At 46.1% G+C, this 15,606-nt stretch overlaps 1 protein-coding gene across 1 annotated transcript in view; it reads left to right on the top strand.

Moving 5' to 3' along the window:
• The window catches only part of LOC134019553 (cadherin-4-like), a 178,832-nt gene extending 170,255 nt beyond the window's left edge, over positions 1 to 8,577 (top strand). Inside the window, 5 exon segments of the mRNA XM_062460512.1 lie at positions 1,225 to 1,464; positions 1,675 to 1,911; positions 2,550 to 2,689; positions 2,917 to 3,081; positions 4,140 to 8,577. Of these exon segments, the coding sequence (XP_062316496.1) occupies positions 1,225 to 1,464; positions 1,675 to 1,911; positions 2,550 to 2,689; positions 2,917 to 3,081; positions 4,140 to 4,346 (989 nt within the window). The 3' untranslated portion in view covers positions 4,347 to 8,577.
• The last annotated feature ends 7,029 nt before the right edge of the window (positions 8,578 to 15,606 follow it).

Below are 15,606 nucleotides of genomic sequence, written 5' to 3'. Positions count from 1 at the left end.
TCCCCCACTAACCAATGGCTTAGCCAGTGGGGCGTGGCAGGTAAATGACTCCTAATTGGAGGCAGCCAAGGGTCGCCAGCCCCTGACACGCTCATAAACAGCCCAAAATCCATTGAGCTCTGGCTGACAACCACTCTTTCCTGTTATCTCTCTCTGCCTTTTGTTTGCTCTTCTTCTCCATGGGATCTCTCTCTCTCTTTCTCTCTTCTCTCTCTCTCTCTCTCTCTCTCTCTCTCTACTCTCTCTCTCTCTCTCTCTCTCTCTCTCTCTCTCTCATCTCTCTCTACTCTCTCTCATCTCTTCTCTCTCTCTCTACTCTCTCATCTCAGTCTCTCTCTCTCTCTCTCTCTGTCTCGTCTGCTCTGTCTCTCTGTCTCTCTCTCTGTCTACTTCTCTCTGTTTCTCTCTCTCCTCTGTCTCTCTCTCTCTCTCTCTCTCTGTCTGTCTCTCTCTCTCTCTCTCTCTTCTCTCTCTCTCTCTCTCGGGTGTCATCTCCAGTCTCCATTGGATCTGCTCTCTGATTGCTGAGGGCCTGTACACCATCATTCTCATGGAGCTCTGCCGCTGTTCTGTCCAATACAGTACAAATAACCCTCTTGAAGACTGTGTGTGTCTCTGCGAACGCGTGTCTAAAGTGTGTGGCACGTACAGTACATACGCCTGGAGGTCTGTGTGTGCGAGTGTTTCTGACTGTTTGCGTAAACTGCACAGAGACTCCTCATCAGTACAAAATAGCCATGTAGGAGTCAGAGGACCCCACAGCGCATACAGGAAACACACTTCAGAAAACGTGGCCAGCTTGTTTTCGAGTGTTATATTTATCGTTACGGCCCCTCTGTGTTCTGCGGGCATTGTGAGAGGAGCACTGGAGGGGTGGGTGGTGATGGGTTGTGATGGGTGGTGATGGGTTGTTTTGGCTGTGAGGATGAAGAATGAGTTGTGAAGAGGCTCCCTGGCAGTGCTATCTCTCTCATCAACCTCCACATCTCTGGACCTTCACTGCTGCCGCCTCAGTGTTTTCTATCACGCTCCTCCACTCCAATCTCTTCTCTTTTCTTTTCTTCCCTTCTTTTCTGTCTTTTTTTCTCTCTCTCCCCTCTCTCTCTCTCTCTCTCACCTCGTCCTGTTACGAGAGGTAGTGCAAGGAATGTGGCGACTTCTGGGTCTCTGCCCCTTCTCTGGTTGACCTCTCTACATCTCTACCACCCCCCCCCCTCCCCTCAGGCTCGCCCCCGGCCAGCGGGACAGGCACTCTCCAGATCTACCTGATCGACGTCAACGACAACGCGCCCTCGCTGGTGCCCCGCGAGGCTCTGCTCTGTGAGCGCGTCAGCAGGAACTCCAACGGCGTCAACATCACGGCGGAAGATGCCGACCTGGACCCCAACGTAGGGCCCTTCATCTTTGAGCTGCCCACCTTCCCGCCCAGCGTCCGGCGCAACTGGACCGTGGCCCGGCTCAGCGGTGAGGGCCCATGCCTGGGGGGGATATCGCGCGGGTGGAGGGGTGACCGGGGGGGGGGGGGGGGGGGATTGAGGGAATCAGTCAAGAAATGGAGCTCGGCAAAGTCATATGAAATATTGCTTGTATTGTTTCTGAGTTCATGCCTTTACTGACACGGTCTTCTCTCTCTCCCTCCCTCCCTCTTTCTCTCCCCCTCTCTCTCTCTCATAGGGGACTATGGTCGTCTGAGTTTGCGCTATCAGGTGTACCTGGAGCCGGGGGTGTACGAGGTCCCTGTGATCGTGTCTGACTCGGGGAACCCCCCCCTCTCCAACAGGTCTGTCATCAAGGTGAAGGTGTGTCCCTGTGACAGCAACGGAGACTGCACCACACTGGGAGCTGTGAATGTGGCCGGACTGGGCACTGGTGCCATCATCTCCATACTCATCTGTATCATTATACTGCTCAGTGAGTACACACACACGCGCATACACTCCGACATAAATGGCATGCACATACACACGCAAACACACCGCACACATGCATACTGTACACCAATCCACACATACGTCACACACTCACACAAAGTCTGAAGGAGGCAGTCACTCTACAACCAAACCTCCAGCTCTGATCTGACACTGGTATCTGATTCGCTCAGAGCTATCCCTCCATAATTACAACCCAATCGTGTTTCCTTGTTGGAGGAGAGTGCCGATGTCTTCCTCGTTCTGCTCCGCTGTCCGCCAGACGTCACTGCCCCCTCCCTGCTGAAGCACTGATCCGATGCCTCTCTAGGAACATACGTACTTTATTTAAACACCTCAGCTGATGAAGAACTCCATCTCCCTCACACCGTGCAGTCATAAAACATGTATCAACACAATAACGTACCGGCTGTTTTATAGATGAGGCGCTTCAGCATATTGTTCTCTCACGTACAATCCAGAATGTCACCTCATGGCATTCAGATTTGTTCGAGTAGCCTAGCTATGCATGATGACATGTTGATCTACTGAATAGTGTATGTGTCTGGCCCTAAATCAAACAGGCATCAAATTTTATGTTTCTAAAGTGTTTGGGTGTGTGTGTGCGTATGTGTGTTGTAGTCATTGTGCTGCTGTTTGTGATGTGGATGAAGAGGAGAGAGAAAGAGAGACAGACCAAGCAGCTCCTGATCGACCCTGAGGATGACGTCAGAGACAACATCCTGAAGTATGACGAGGAGGGTGGAGGAGAGGAGGACCAGGTACACACACACACACATGCACACACACACACGCACACGCACACACACACACACACACACACACACACACACACACACACACACACACACACACACACACATGCAGAAACACATTTAGGAAATTCTGTAAATTTTTTGTGCAACCATCCATTTGAATATTGTATACTGTATTGTACCACATGATGAATCTTACATGTGCTTATGTGTGTGTGTGTGTGTGTGAGCAGGACTATGACCTGAGCCAGCTACAGCAGCCTGACTCTCTGGACCACATGATCAGTAAGCCCCCGGGGGTGCGGAGGGTGGACGAGCGGCCCATCATCCCAGAGTCCCAGTACCCCATCCGGCCTGTCCTACCCCACCCTGGAGACATAGGGGACTTCATCAACGAGGTGTGTGTGTGTGTGCATCTATCTGTGTGACTGGGACTTTGTCTTCCTTCACAGTGTGCTTGCATGTGCGTGTTTGAGACAGCACACATCTTCTCTTCAGCTATCGTCATAGATAATGAGTATACTTTCGATTTGCTAGAAGGAATGTCATATCGCGGTCAGTACATCTGGAAGGTTAATATCACAATTAGCTGTGTTTTTCATTTTACTATTCATTATTCTGGTGTTGTTTATTCAAGCTTGAATGTACGATGCATCTCACAGTGAGGATGTTTTTACCAGACATCTGTTTTCACAGATACATTTACTACATAGTGACTTCATATACAATCCCATACACACTCAAACACACACGCACACTCACGTACACAAACACCCTCATGTCCACACACACACACACTCGCGTACACAAACACAACCATAACCATAATCTTGGCACGCTCAGGCGGGAAGGCTTTGATTGACAGGCTCATGACAACACGTTCACACTTCAGAGGTGTTGGCAGCTGTTCAGCTTCGATCCATCTAGTCTCAACACACACACACACATTGGCACACACCCTCAAACTTGTGCGCGCATGCACACACTCACCCACACTTACAAACATGCAGTCACATCTGATCTCGCTCCAGCAGTCTGGCAAACACAAACACATGGTGTCTCAGCTGCCAGGGGTGTCCTCAGAGAGCCAGGAGCGCTGGCTGTCAGGAGCACACAGGCCACCACGAGGAGGCAGAGTGGAACTGTTCCACACCACACACCGCTGCAGTACACTACCTCAGCCATACAGCCCGCTGATGAATTCCGTTCAAACACTGCTGATGGAATTACTCATCTTTTATGAAGGGCCGCTCTAACGCGCTGCTCAGAACTTTGCAAATGTGGATGACCTGACCGAGAGTAGTCATAGCAGATATGTTTGTTTTTGTTCTGGTCCATTCCATCGCATTAGCCCTCCACCTAGCTCCATCCCACCTGTGGTACGAGCCAGTACTAGCCTTACCTTGCTGGCCTGTGTGTGTTAACCACTCCCCTCCTCTCTTCTGGTTGGCTGCAGGGTCTGCGGGCCGCTGACAACGACCCCACAGCCCCACCCTATGACTCCCTGCTGGTGTTCGACTACGAGGGCAGCGGCTCCACGGCCGGCTCCGTCAGCTCCCTCAACTCCTCCAGCTCGGGAGACCAGGACTACGACTACCTCAACGACTGGGGGCCGCGCTTCAAGAAGCTGGCCGACATGTATGGAGGCGGAGATGAGGATTAACCCCTCCCGACCGCCCTCCTCCGCCCTCCGTCCCTCAGCTGGCCTGCTGTGCTCTCTGTCTCCACCCCCCACCCCCACCCACCCCATCCTTACCCCCACGAGGGCCTTGCATAAACACTCTCTTACAATCACACACACCTGTCAACCGACCGACCAATCAAAGCGCCACAGTGGACTGTGCAGTGAGGCAGCTGCCCTGTAACTGTCTGTCTGAGAACCATGCTGGACTCAGACTGGACGCCTCTTATTTTTGTATTTACAACTATGTGCTTTTTTCTTTGCAGTTTGGTAGACTTTGGGGTTGGTTTCTTTTGTGTTCTTTCTTTGGTTCTTTTATGGGGGCTTTTTGCAGCTTTTGGTGGCCCAACTCCCTGTAGATGAAGGTTCTGCTTCCTGATGTTGAGTCACTCTGCCCTCATCCTCAGCCCCCAGCCTGCCCCTCAGCAGATAGTTGAAGCTGCCTGTCATGAAAGGGGAAGAAAAATAAAAGAAAAAACAAACATGGACACCTTCCCACATGGAAGGCAACAGTTTAGTCTCACTATAACTTGAAATACTGTATTTAGAACAGAAGCACTGTTTTCTAAGAAGTGCCTTCAGTGGTGCATTATTTAGCAGACTCCCGCTATCTCAGGATTGTTTGCCATTTTCTGGGCTATAAAACAGCCCCATCTTAACAGTCCTACCGCCTCAACTAAACTCCTAGTAAGAGGTGGTTAAAGAGGGCTGGGGCGTCACTGGTAGACCAGGGGGAGGAGGGCTTTCTGGAGAGACATAAAGCTACAGAAAGTGAATGAGGGAACTTCTGTTTGTTTCCAATCTGGCACATTTAAACTGCTGATGCACAGCCATATTTAAAGTGATTGTATAAATCACACAAATCCATGAAGGGACTGTGTCTTTAGACAGACTGCATTAACGTTTTGAAGAATAATGCCCTTGTTCTTTTTGGCTTCAATAGCAGCTCAGCTTGTGTCGTCAACATTGTGTTTAAGCACACTTTCCTTTGCACATGTAATGTAGTACAGCTGGTTACTATAGAAACAAAGTTGGAGGGAGGGGTGATTTGTTTAAACGCTGATCTGAGGAAAGAGAGTAAATGAAAGAGGTGATGTTACAGTCTCTTCTCTAAGATGAAGTGAGGAGTTGCATGATTGTTTCCCAACTGTAATCAACATGGCGCTAGTTATCCTGTCTTTTGATTGGTTCATGTGTTGAAGAAAACTATATAAACTGTACAAATATGGAAAAAGGTCTGTATGATGTAATATAGATATTTTTGAAGCAGTAGATAACTCCAAGCAGTAATGTAAGTGCTCCATTTGTTCTAGCACTGCAAACAAAAACGACCAATTGTTAGACCCAAAGTGTCAAGCTTCAAACTTTTCATTTTTCTCTGTGTTTGTGTTTTTTGTTTATTTTTGCGAATTCACTGTTGTGTCTTGACCAACGTTGATATACAATCTCTGCAACACAGCGAGCAGAGCTCTGCCAGGGACTCGGCACCCTTACAATCTATCTCTCTAGAAAATTCTCCATTCATCTGGAGTTTTGGAAGAGAAGAGAAGAGATTTCAAGGATAGGTTTGGTGTTACAGAACTTTCTGATGAAGAGAAAGAGCTGTTCAGTAAACAGGGCTTTGGTGAAACCCATTTGCGTCAAATAATTAACCCAATCGGTAATCTTTGTAAAAGGCCACAACTATCCAGGTCAGTGTCATTAACTATAAACTCAGATGATTAGATGAGCAAATGAGAAGAATGATGTAGCATGCTGTTCCACACAGAAAGGCATGTGGTTTCTACTGAGGGATCTAGAATACTAGCTGTTCTGCGAGGCCCACTTCATAGTGTACTGTATATCATCTCCCCGTGCTCTCTAATGGTGGATTTGATAGGGATTGTGGATTTGATAGGGATTGGGCAGGGTTATGGATTTAATCCACCCTCCAGGTCCCCTATTAATTAAGAGGGGGATGAATCCCTGGAGGTAATCTCCTTGACGAGAGAGACTCGGCAGTCTGAGATAAGATGCGGAGAGGACTCTCTCCCAGCGGGTATATCTCCTCAACCCCCTTGCCTCTGGCAAAGGATGAGCTCACTATGCCTTAAAGGTAGTGAAGGGAGCAGAGGATAGGAAGAGAGGAGCCAATAGGAGGGGAAAGGAGATGGATGCTGAATGGGTCAGGGATGATTTTGGGGTATGGGAGGATCGTGAACTGCTGCCGGCTCTTCAAGATTAGTCTGGCCTCTAAATCTTTCCACTGGGGTTTGTGACCCAAGCTGACATCTGACCCTGCTGTACTACCTGCAGGTCTTAGAGAGGCAGGGAAGGATGTGGTAGAGGATGCAGTTACTGTATCCCTTAAGAGGGTCAGTGATTTTTGCCCTGGGGTTGCTGGAGCACGGAGAAGAAAACAAACATTTATAGAAACCGATGGGTGGATAATGTAATGAGTTGTCCTAATAGAATGACCATAGGTCAGTCTTGAACGGATTCTAATCCTATATCTTTGCTTTGAGGCAACTTCCAGCCCGTGTCAAAGAAACAGAGAGCAATGTTCTTGATTCCCAGCTCACCTCTCGCCTAGAGACAGCAGGAGGAAATAGAATGTCCACCATGCGAAGCAGTTTCCTCCAGGATAAGGTCTTATCTTTCAACTGTCTCATTGCTCCTCCATATCATTATGTAGGAGCTCAGTGCACAAACTACAGAAACCACCTTTCCGGTTTATCTAAAAACAAAAACATGTTGTACATAAATCTTCTTTTACACATTATGAAGTTATGTTGTTTTACATATTGTTTTTCTTTTTTGTTAATCTTATCAGTTTTGTTGAGTGATTACTTGCAGGCTTCAACCATCCACAAAAGCCATGTGACTCATAGAAGCTTGAAGAAAATGGCAGGTCTTGTTTGCTGTTGGTTTATTTTCTTCAAGATTAGCTTCTTTATGAAGTCACACGACATCCCACTTCAACACTAAACTTGTACAATCTAAACACATTTTGCCCTCTTGGCCATACCTCTGTGTCTGTGTTCATATATGATTCCTCCTAGCTGTACTGCTCCCCCTCTGGCAGTTGAGACAGAGCAGCAGGCCACCCTGCATTCATACACTCCTGGTTTATGAATCCCTTACATCTTTCTCCTCTCTGTCAGACAGATACTTGCCTGGGGCCACAACAGACCAGGGGAGGCCCTGCTTTTTAAAAGGCTCACATCAGACAACTGTCATACCAACACCATAGTAGTGTCACTGCTACAGTACTATCATGTCTGCCGTTGGTGAATGTTCAGTCATAGTATACAACACGAGGACCACAACTCATTAGTCCAATCAAACATGACCTCCTTAGAGAAGGGATTAAAGTGCACTGGGAGGCTGTAGATAAATTCAACATTAATGTTTCAGTTTGCAAACATACAATTGAGTTAAATTTTTTAGGTGAAATACATTGAAAATACCTTGAATACATGCTGAGGGGGTGGGAGGACTGTTCTGTTGTTCTGGGCCCTACAGAGACCTAGAACAGAACTGGTTTCCTGCCTCGGTATGTGGCCTGACAGCCTGACACAGGGTGACGTGGAGGTACTGACAGTGGAGACACCAGTGGAGAGGAAAGTCACAACATTTTTCAACCAGGACCATGAAACAAATTGACAGTATCTCGAATTTAGTTGTCCCAGTGCTGCTCAAGGGTGAGTGTACATAATGTAGTATTTGCTTGAAGCTAAACAGACCAGTTAGGCAAAATGTAACTGTACAATTGGAGCTTTTTTGCATGTGTCTTTTTATAATGGACAGAAGAATTCTATAACAGTAATGATAAAGACCATTTTAAATGGTGTAGCAGCCCGCATGACCGAGGCTGGGCTCCAGAAGGACTTCTGGTGTGTATCATACTCACATAAACTCAAGTGGAAAAAATAAAATAAAAAATCGACTTAAAAAAGAACAATTGCACAGTTATAAAGTTAAAAAGACTTTTTGTAAACTGTCAACAGCACAAATATTTTGTATTGTTGTTTGTACCATTTTCTATAAAAACAGAAAAAATTGAGCAAAAAAGGGAAAGAGTCTGTTGTTTTAAGCGTGTGTTTCTAGTGCCACTGCAATCTTGGTTTCCAAATACAGTACAGTACATACGCAGCCTTGCAGATAAACCTTGTAATATAGAAGCTGAGCTGGCTTCTCCCTGTCAGCCACCCTGTGTTATAAATAAAGTTTCCCCTCCTTATAAAACAAGGTGTCCTCCTTATTCTCTTGCTGTTTCAAGTCTGAAGGTAAAATGTTTCAGAGGAAATCATTTCTAAGGTATAATTTGACAATTAATATTGTCCTGAAAACCTCCTCGAGTTCCGGAGCTCTGGACTGATCCTCCCATATTGATGGAATGAAAGTTGTCCTGAATATTTCCTCTGTTTACTATTCAGTCAAAATCTCACACGTTTCATCCAGTCTATCAACTCTCTGAGATGTTCCTTGCAGCCAAAAGCAGCAGGGGAGACCAGATTGAACCTAAGGGTTATATGTGATTTGGTAACGGCATTTGATTTGGGTCCTGGACAGGCAGAATGCAATTTGATGGGAGGCCTCCAGTCCCATATAGAGTAACACTCACCTTGATAGAGCGAGTGTGCAAACTGCATGATAACTGGATTAGGAGAAGCCATCAGTGAGCATGCAGACCAGGGGGTACTCATCAGGGGGAGGGGGTATGGCACCGATTTCTAACGACCTTGATCAAAATGCTATCCGTCCTCATTTTTTATCAGTCTCTCTCTCTCTCTCTCTCTCTCTCTCTCTCTCTCTCTCTCTCTCTCTCTCTCTCTCTCTCTCTCTCTCTCTCTCTCTCTCTCTCTCTCTCTCTCTCTCTCTCTCTCTCTCTCTCTCTCTCTCTCTCTCTCTCTCTCTCTCTCTTAGACACGCATACAGCTGTTTCAGTATTAGACATCAACCATGCAGTGACTGACTTTTCCTTTCCTCGTGACGTCTTCATTGTCAAACTAAATTAATCATTTCAGTGGTGAGGATTGTCTTTCACTGAGATTCACTACAACGTGTTTGAGAGCCATTAAACTGGCCGCCATTTGCAGTTCTACTCAGACGACTGAGCTTCTCTCTTCACCTTGGCTAAGTAGCTGTTATGAAATACATAGTGACAAACTATCAACACAATTAAACAAGTTCACTGTCAACTGTCTGGCCGGGGAGCCGTACTAAGAAGTGCTAATGATAGAGACTGAGTAGAAGTAGCCCTGGTAGTGTGATAACACAGGGAGGAGCAGGGCATTGTACTCTTCCACTGCACTCTCCAACACTTCATTTATGTGCTGCCACTTAAGACAACGTTGCCATGGTGACCTCATCGCCACTCAAATATAGTTGTTGGCAGGCGCTCGAAAACAAGCCCTACTTGTGCAAAGAACCGCTCACCTAATTGGGTGCTGACACCGACACACTGTACATGAAGAAACAGCCTCCATGTTCCAGTGCGTCCATACCAATGCTCTTCTGAAGGTACTGTCAGAACAGTAGAGGACAGGGGCAATTTTTCTCCGGAAGCGTATAACCATCAAACAGCACCAATGGTAGAATGAGGCTCAGTGAAAGTTCTGCTGGAAGCCCGGTGTTCAGTCAGAGAGAGCGGCGCAGCCAACAGGGGCAGAGGAGCGGGTGGGTGGGTCTGAGCTGGGGATGACCTCCAGGTCTACTCTTTTAACACAGCAGGTCAACGAGGCAGAGCAGGCTGCATCTCCTCCTATCGATCCACCTGTCACGGGACATCAATGCACAAGCAGACGGAAGGACCCCCGCCGTCGATGTCTGAGGGAGGCCCACACACGTTCACACACATGCACACACACCCACACACATGCACACAATGGTCTCATCGATACCGCACCCGCCTCCGATCCACAGGAAACCGAATCTATTCAGATTATCTCACCTGCTCTCTGACCCTCGATGGGGTGGAAAATGGGAGGACCTGGAGACAGAAGCGTGGTGGAGGGTGTGGAGGTGGTGGAGGTGGGGGGGGGTTGAAGACAGAAAGGAATGGAGTCCTCTACAGCAGTAAGCCACCAAAGTTGACAGGATGAGTCACTTTAAATGAACACAGGCAGCCAGGTTATGATTATCTGCACTTCATGCTGCAGTCGGATCCGTCACAGATTAGCACACGTGGACCAACTGTGATTAGATTGATCGAAAGAGGCAACATTTGCTCCCCTGCTAGCAGCATTGACTTGCAGGTCATCAATGCTATTGACGTTAAAAAGGTGGATACACACGTCAGGAAAACATCTTGAAAGCATGTTGACTGATGTCCAAAGAGCAATTTATACAATTCCAAACAACTTGGATGAGTGGTTTCCTCAATCTTAAACTGTTCTGTGAGGCAGACCTGGACCATACATTTTCATCTGTGTTACCAGACATACAGATCTCACTTGTTCAACTTGCACAATGGTTAGCTGCTTGCTACAATTGGTAGCAACTAAAACTATCACTACTGACCATTCATGTGTCACCCTCTCACCCTCTCACCCTCGTACCCTCTCACCATCTCACCATCTCACCCTCTCCTATGGATGAATTAATGATGACCTCTGCTAGACTACAGCACTTGTGTTCTCACATTCGGACTTCAGGTTACTTCAAATGCAAGAAGAGGCGTCTCCACTGACTGAGCCGAGAGAGGGACATACACAGGCTGTTCTGGAGTTCTCTTTTGATCCTTCACAATTAGATCATGAGAAAATAATGACATAAATAAAAGATTATTTGGTTATTTTGTACATTTATTTATGAGACCTTCTGAATTGCACTCCTTATTTTTTGTACTCCGCCAATTCTCCAACAACAGGTTAAAATCTGTCACTTTGTTGGTAGGGATACCAACATCTTCACTGTATCCAAATCTGTTTGTTTACATCATGTTTCTGAGAACACAGATATTGATCTTATTGAGTTTAAATCAATGACTGTAAGAACAGGTGAATTGATGACTTGAAGACAAGCTCACGATTACCACAGAACTTTGGGACTCTGTGGGGGTTAGAGATACATGCAGATTGCCAAGCAGGGACACGATTTCCATCCTTCCCACCCCTTCTCAGCCATATTCGATAGAGAAAAACATATTACTGATGGCTTGATCATATCAATAAAAGGAAGTTCTTCATCAATTATATCAGCAAAGAGTATAGTTGCCATGGCTCTCATGTTGTAGATATTGGGCTCACACTCATTATTCCATAGGAAATACAATTAAATTTAATTAATATAAAAAATGATTACAATTAAATTATAAAACCGTGAACAATTACTGTGGATTTCAGTGTGTAGGACATTAACTATGAAGTACAAACTCTTTGTAATACCAATTAAATTCAGATTAAAGTGTAAAGTTTGTTGACTGTGTCTTGGATGATTTCTATCCAGAAAAAGGTAGATGCAGACACTGTTGAAGTCAGGTAAGGAGGGAGGGAGAGAGAGAGACTTTTAAATTGGCTCTGAAGTGTACAATACAGTCAGATATGAGATTGCCCTCAGGGTTCTCTGTAGACATGGGCTACTCCATCCATCCATCTCTTTATCCAATTTCCCCATATTCTCCCTCGGAGAGTCTCATTTCCCCTCTCATGGCCTGGGGTTCCGGGGGTAGGGGATGTGGGGTGGGGGGGGATATTTGGTAGCAAGGTACAGTGGTGAGTGGAGGAGAGCAGGGAATGGCCCATGTCTGATGGGATAGCTGTGTTCTGTCTAGGATATGCATCTAATGTGTGTTTTAGTGGCGTGCCCCGGTGGGGATCTGGGCCTGTTCTCCCCCAGTAATGAAGCAGCCCTGAAGGTGATGTGTCACTGGCTGTAATAAGACTAAACAAACACCCTGGCCACATTGCCTTTATTATCTAACATGGAGAGCTGATTTATAAACGGCAACATCTGGGCTGTATGCAAATAGACCACTGCCCCCGTCATGAACTCTTCAGCAGAGGGAGACACTCTTGGTGAGGGTATCTGTTCCGCAGAGAGCGGGTTCAAACAGTCAACAGGACCTCAAACAGAGTCAGGAGACAATCACACAACTTGAGATAACCTCCTTAAAACATATTCAATCTACCAATGCACCATCTCAGTAGGACCAATCATGAGACATTGTGGTGACAGAAGCCAGTTTGGGATGAGGGTTCTGTTGAGGTTTATGGTGATGGGCCCTGCGGGCTAATGTTTCCTCCTGGGTGACGGGGACAAGGCCCCAGGGATGGGAGCTGCAGCTGACCACATTATGCCTGGGGAGGAATGGAGATAGAGAAGAGGGGCGCTTGGTCCATTCCACCGGCCATAACCACATTTAGATTCCATTCCAGCATCCAGATCACATTACTCTCCACAGCTTTTCACCCAACTCTGCAGCCAGCAGTATATTTTACTACACAGTAAGTGCTCAGAGAGTTTTCCTCAAAACAATCAATCATTTCTTGCTGTCGTTTGTACCACTGATGCTGGACTAAACAGACACCGTTTCTTCTGTCGACCTCATAGGGCTTTACTCACGATAGAAAACACAATAATCGTAGTTTAACAAATATTAAAAATGGTGGTGAAACATGTTTCAAGCTGTGTGTATGTGTGTGTGAATGTTGTCTTGTTACAAGTTTTCAAGTCCCCCCAACACTTCTGTATTATCACTATATAACTTTTTCAGAGGCCAGGGAGAAGCGGATTAAAAATGTCAATTTCTAATAACCCAGGAGTCACAGACACAATGGCCTGTGACCTGATCTGTGTTTCTTCTGAAGACTTTGTGGAGACCTCTTAACCTTCTGGAGCCTCTGGCCACCACACAAATTCTGTTATTGTGTCTCCTGAAGATTTAATGATGAGGTTCTCTGAGGACAGGACTCTGAGCAGCTCAGGCCCCACACAGCTTAACACTAACATACCCAGACAGTTTCAAATGGGTTGAACAAGACCTCCTAGAGAACTTTAGGAAGTGAATTACCACCTAGGCAGCCTGTACTGGCATTGATCACACTGCAGCAATTGTACACAGAGGTTTACCTCATGTACAATAGAGTTTCACATAATGAAGACATGGGAAAACTATTTTTGGACTGGGGCAGATATTTCCTGGAAGACTCTGTTCCAATTTGAACCTAATATCCTCTTAGATACACTGAGTTCCGAACCCAAACAAACAAATTAATGTGTATTTAAATCAGGAGAGACCCGTGAATGAAGTAAAGATAATTGTTTACCCAACAAATAGTAATAGGATTAGTCTGGTGGGGAGTCAGGTGGCTGAGCGGTGAGGGAATCGGGCTAGTAATCCGAAGGTTGCCAGTTCGATTCCCGGTCATGCCAACTGACGTTGTGTCCTTGGGCAAGGCACTTCACCCTACTTGCCTCGGGGGAATGTCCCTGTACTTACTGTAAGTCGCTCTGGATAAGAGCGTCTGCTAAATGACTAAATGTAAATGTAGTCTTGACTAAGTATTTGGCACTTAGACTCTAAAATGAATTGTACAATGTATTGATGAATGAATGATCCAGGCAGGCGAGTGAGTCCTGGAGTCCCAGCTGGGTTTCTCAGAGCTCTTCAGATCCCCCAAGTGACTGGACAGATAGTAGAGGAAGAGAATGAAGAGAAGGGGAGACACTGGGACTCAACAATACAAACAGACAAGTTACAGGTAGAGCATGGTGGTATTCCCGGCAAAGTATTGAGTGATCACAGCAACATGTTGTTATTAGCACATGGGAATCAGGTGTATGACGGATGTGATTGGTACATAGTCATCAGGTGTGTGGCCATGGGATGCAGTTATGTGTAATTTCATAAAAATGAGCCAGCTGAAGTTTCTAATAAGATAACATCTTCTTTTCCATTAATTGAAACAGCTTAACAAAGTTGAGGCAGTCAAGTGGAGATGCAAGCCTACCGGCAGACTGAGGCTGTAATTGATGGACACTTGGCATGCTGGGTGCGTTTAGCTATTTGTAGAATCCATAAAATGAGATGTTGAAGTAATTATGTTTGTCATGATATATTGAAAGCAGGAATGGGTGAGCTACTCAGAATGCATGACAGCTGTAGTGTGCAGATGCTATCAGACCTCTTGTCCACGGCGATAAAATGAAAGCGGGTCATTTTAACAGGTAACAGCTGTTCACGGCTAATTTGTTCAATTACGCGGGCAGGATGCAGGCGGAGGTTGTTTCTGGGCCCTCAGGGACCTCCAGTCCTCTTCAGTGTTCCTCTATCTCTTCCACCAAGGCTGGAGAGAGGCTAAATCCATATCTCCATGTGAGCCCCACTACAGATGACTGCTCTTTAGGTGTTTCTTTGAGGGACAGTCTCCAGTAGTTTGCCAACTGGATTGTCTAGTAGACCGATTTGTTATGTGACTGTATTAGCAAAACATTCTGTTACAATATTCTATTTAGTTTCCCTTTTTAGTACCACTTTAGTCTGTGCACTATACGTTCGTATTTAGGAAGACAACCAAATGCATTTCTGCCAATCAGGTTCTTTAAAAAGGTTTGATCCAGCTTTATACAAGCGTCTGATATCATTGTGTGAATACTAGAACACTGGCATGGATTTATGTCTGTATCTAATGCTGTATATCTATATGCTGTTGAAGAACACACAAGACACTGTGTGGAATACAAAACAAGATATTGACTTACGGGCAGCAACTTTGTCTGAAGCAAAGCAAACAACCTTGCAGGTATCAAATACATAGCATCCGACAAAAACATGTTTCTGCGAAAGTTCACACTTGTGTGTGTTCAGTGATGGATTATCTCCAGATGGGGGTACGCAGCAGCCTCAGAGCAGAGGAGGAAGGGCAGAGGAGGACAGGACTGTTGAGCTGCTGGACTGGCTGCTCCATCCCATACAGGGTCCTGTCAGTCTGAACACATGAGCAGATGATTGATGCAGCTCTCCAGCAGCAAGCCTGATATGCTGCTGGACTCAGAGTGGGAAGTAAGAGGTGGTCATCATGAAGATCCTGAGTAGACTGGATCTGTGCCACAAGAACTGTTCGGTTCTTTATTATTTCACATCAATTAACACCTTTCTGCTTGAAGCAGTTTAACCCCCCCCTACACACACACACACAAGTTGGGGGCACATGCCTTCATACAGTAAGTGGTCACCACAGACTATACATTGGACTTTTGGTCTAATGAGTTGGATTCTCCTTTCTCAAGTTGGAAAGATGAAGATCTATTAAAGTGC

The sequence above is a fragment of the Osmerus eperlanus genome, chromosome 4, assembly GCF_963692335.1.
Source record: "Osmerus eperlanus chromosome 4, fOsmEpe2.1, whole genome shotgun sequence".
NCBI classification, from domain to species: Eukaryota; Metazoa; Chordata; class Actinopteri; order Osmeriformes; family Osmeridae; genus Osmerus; species Osmerus eperlanus.
The sequence above is the reverse complement of the archived record's forward strand: the minus strand, read 5'-3'. Positions and strand labels throughout refer to the sequence as shown.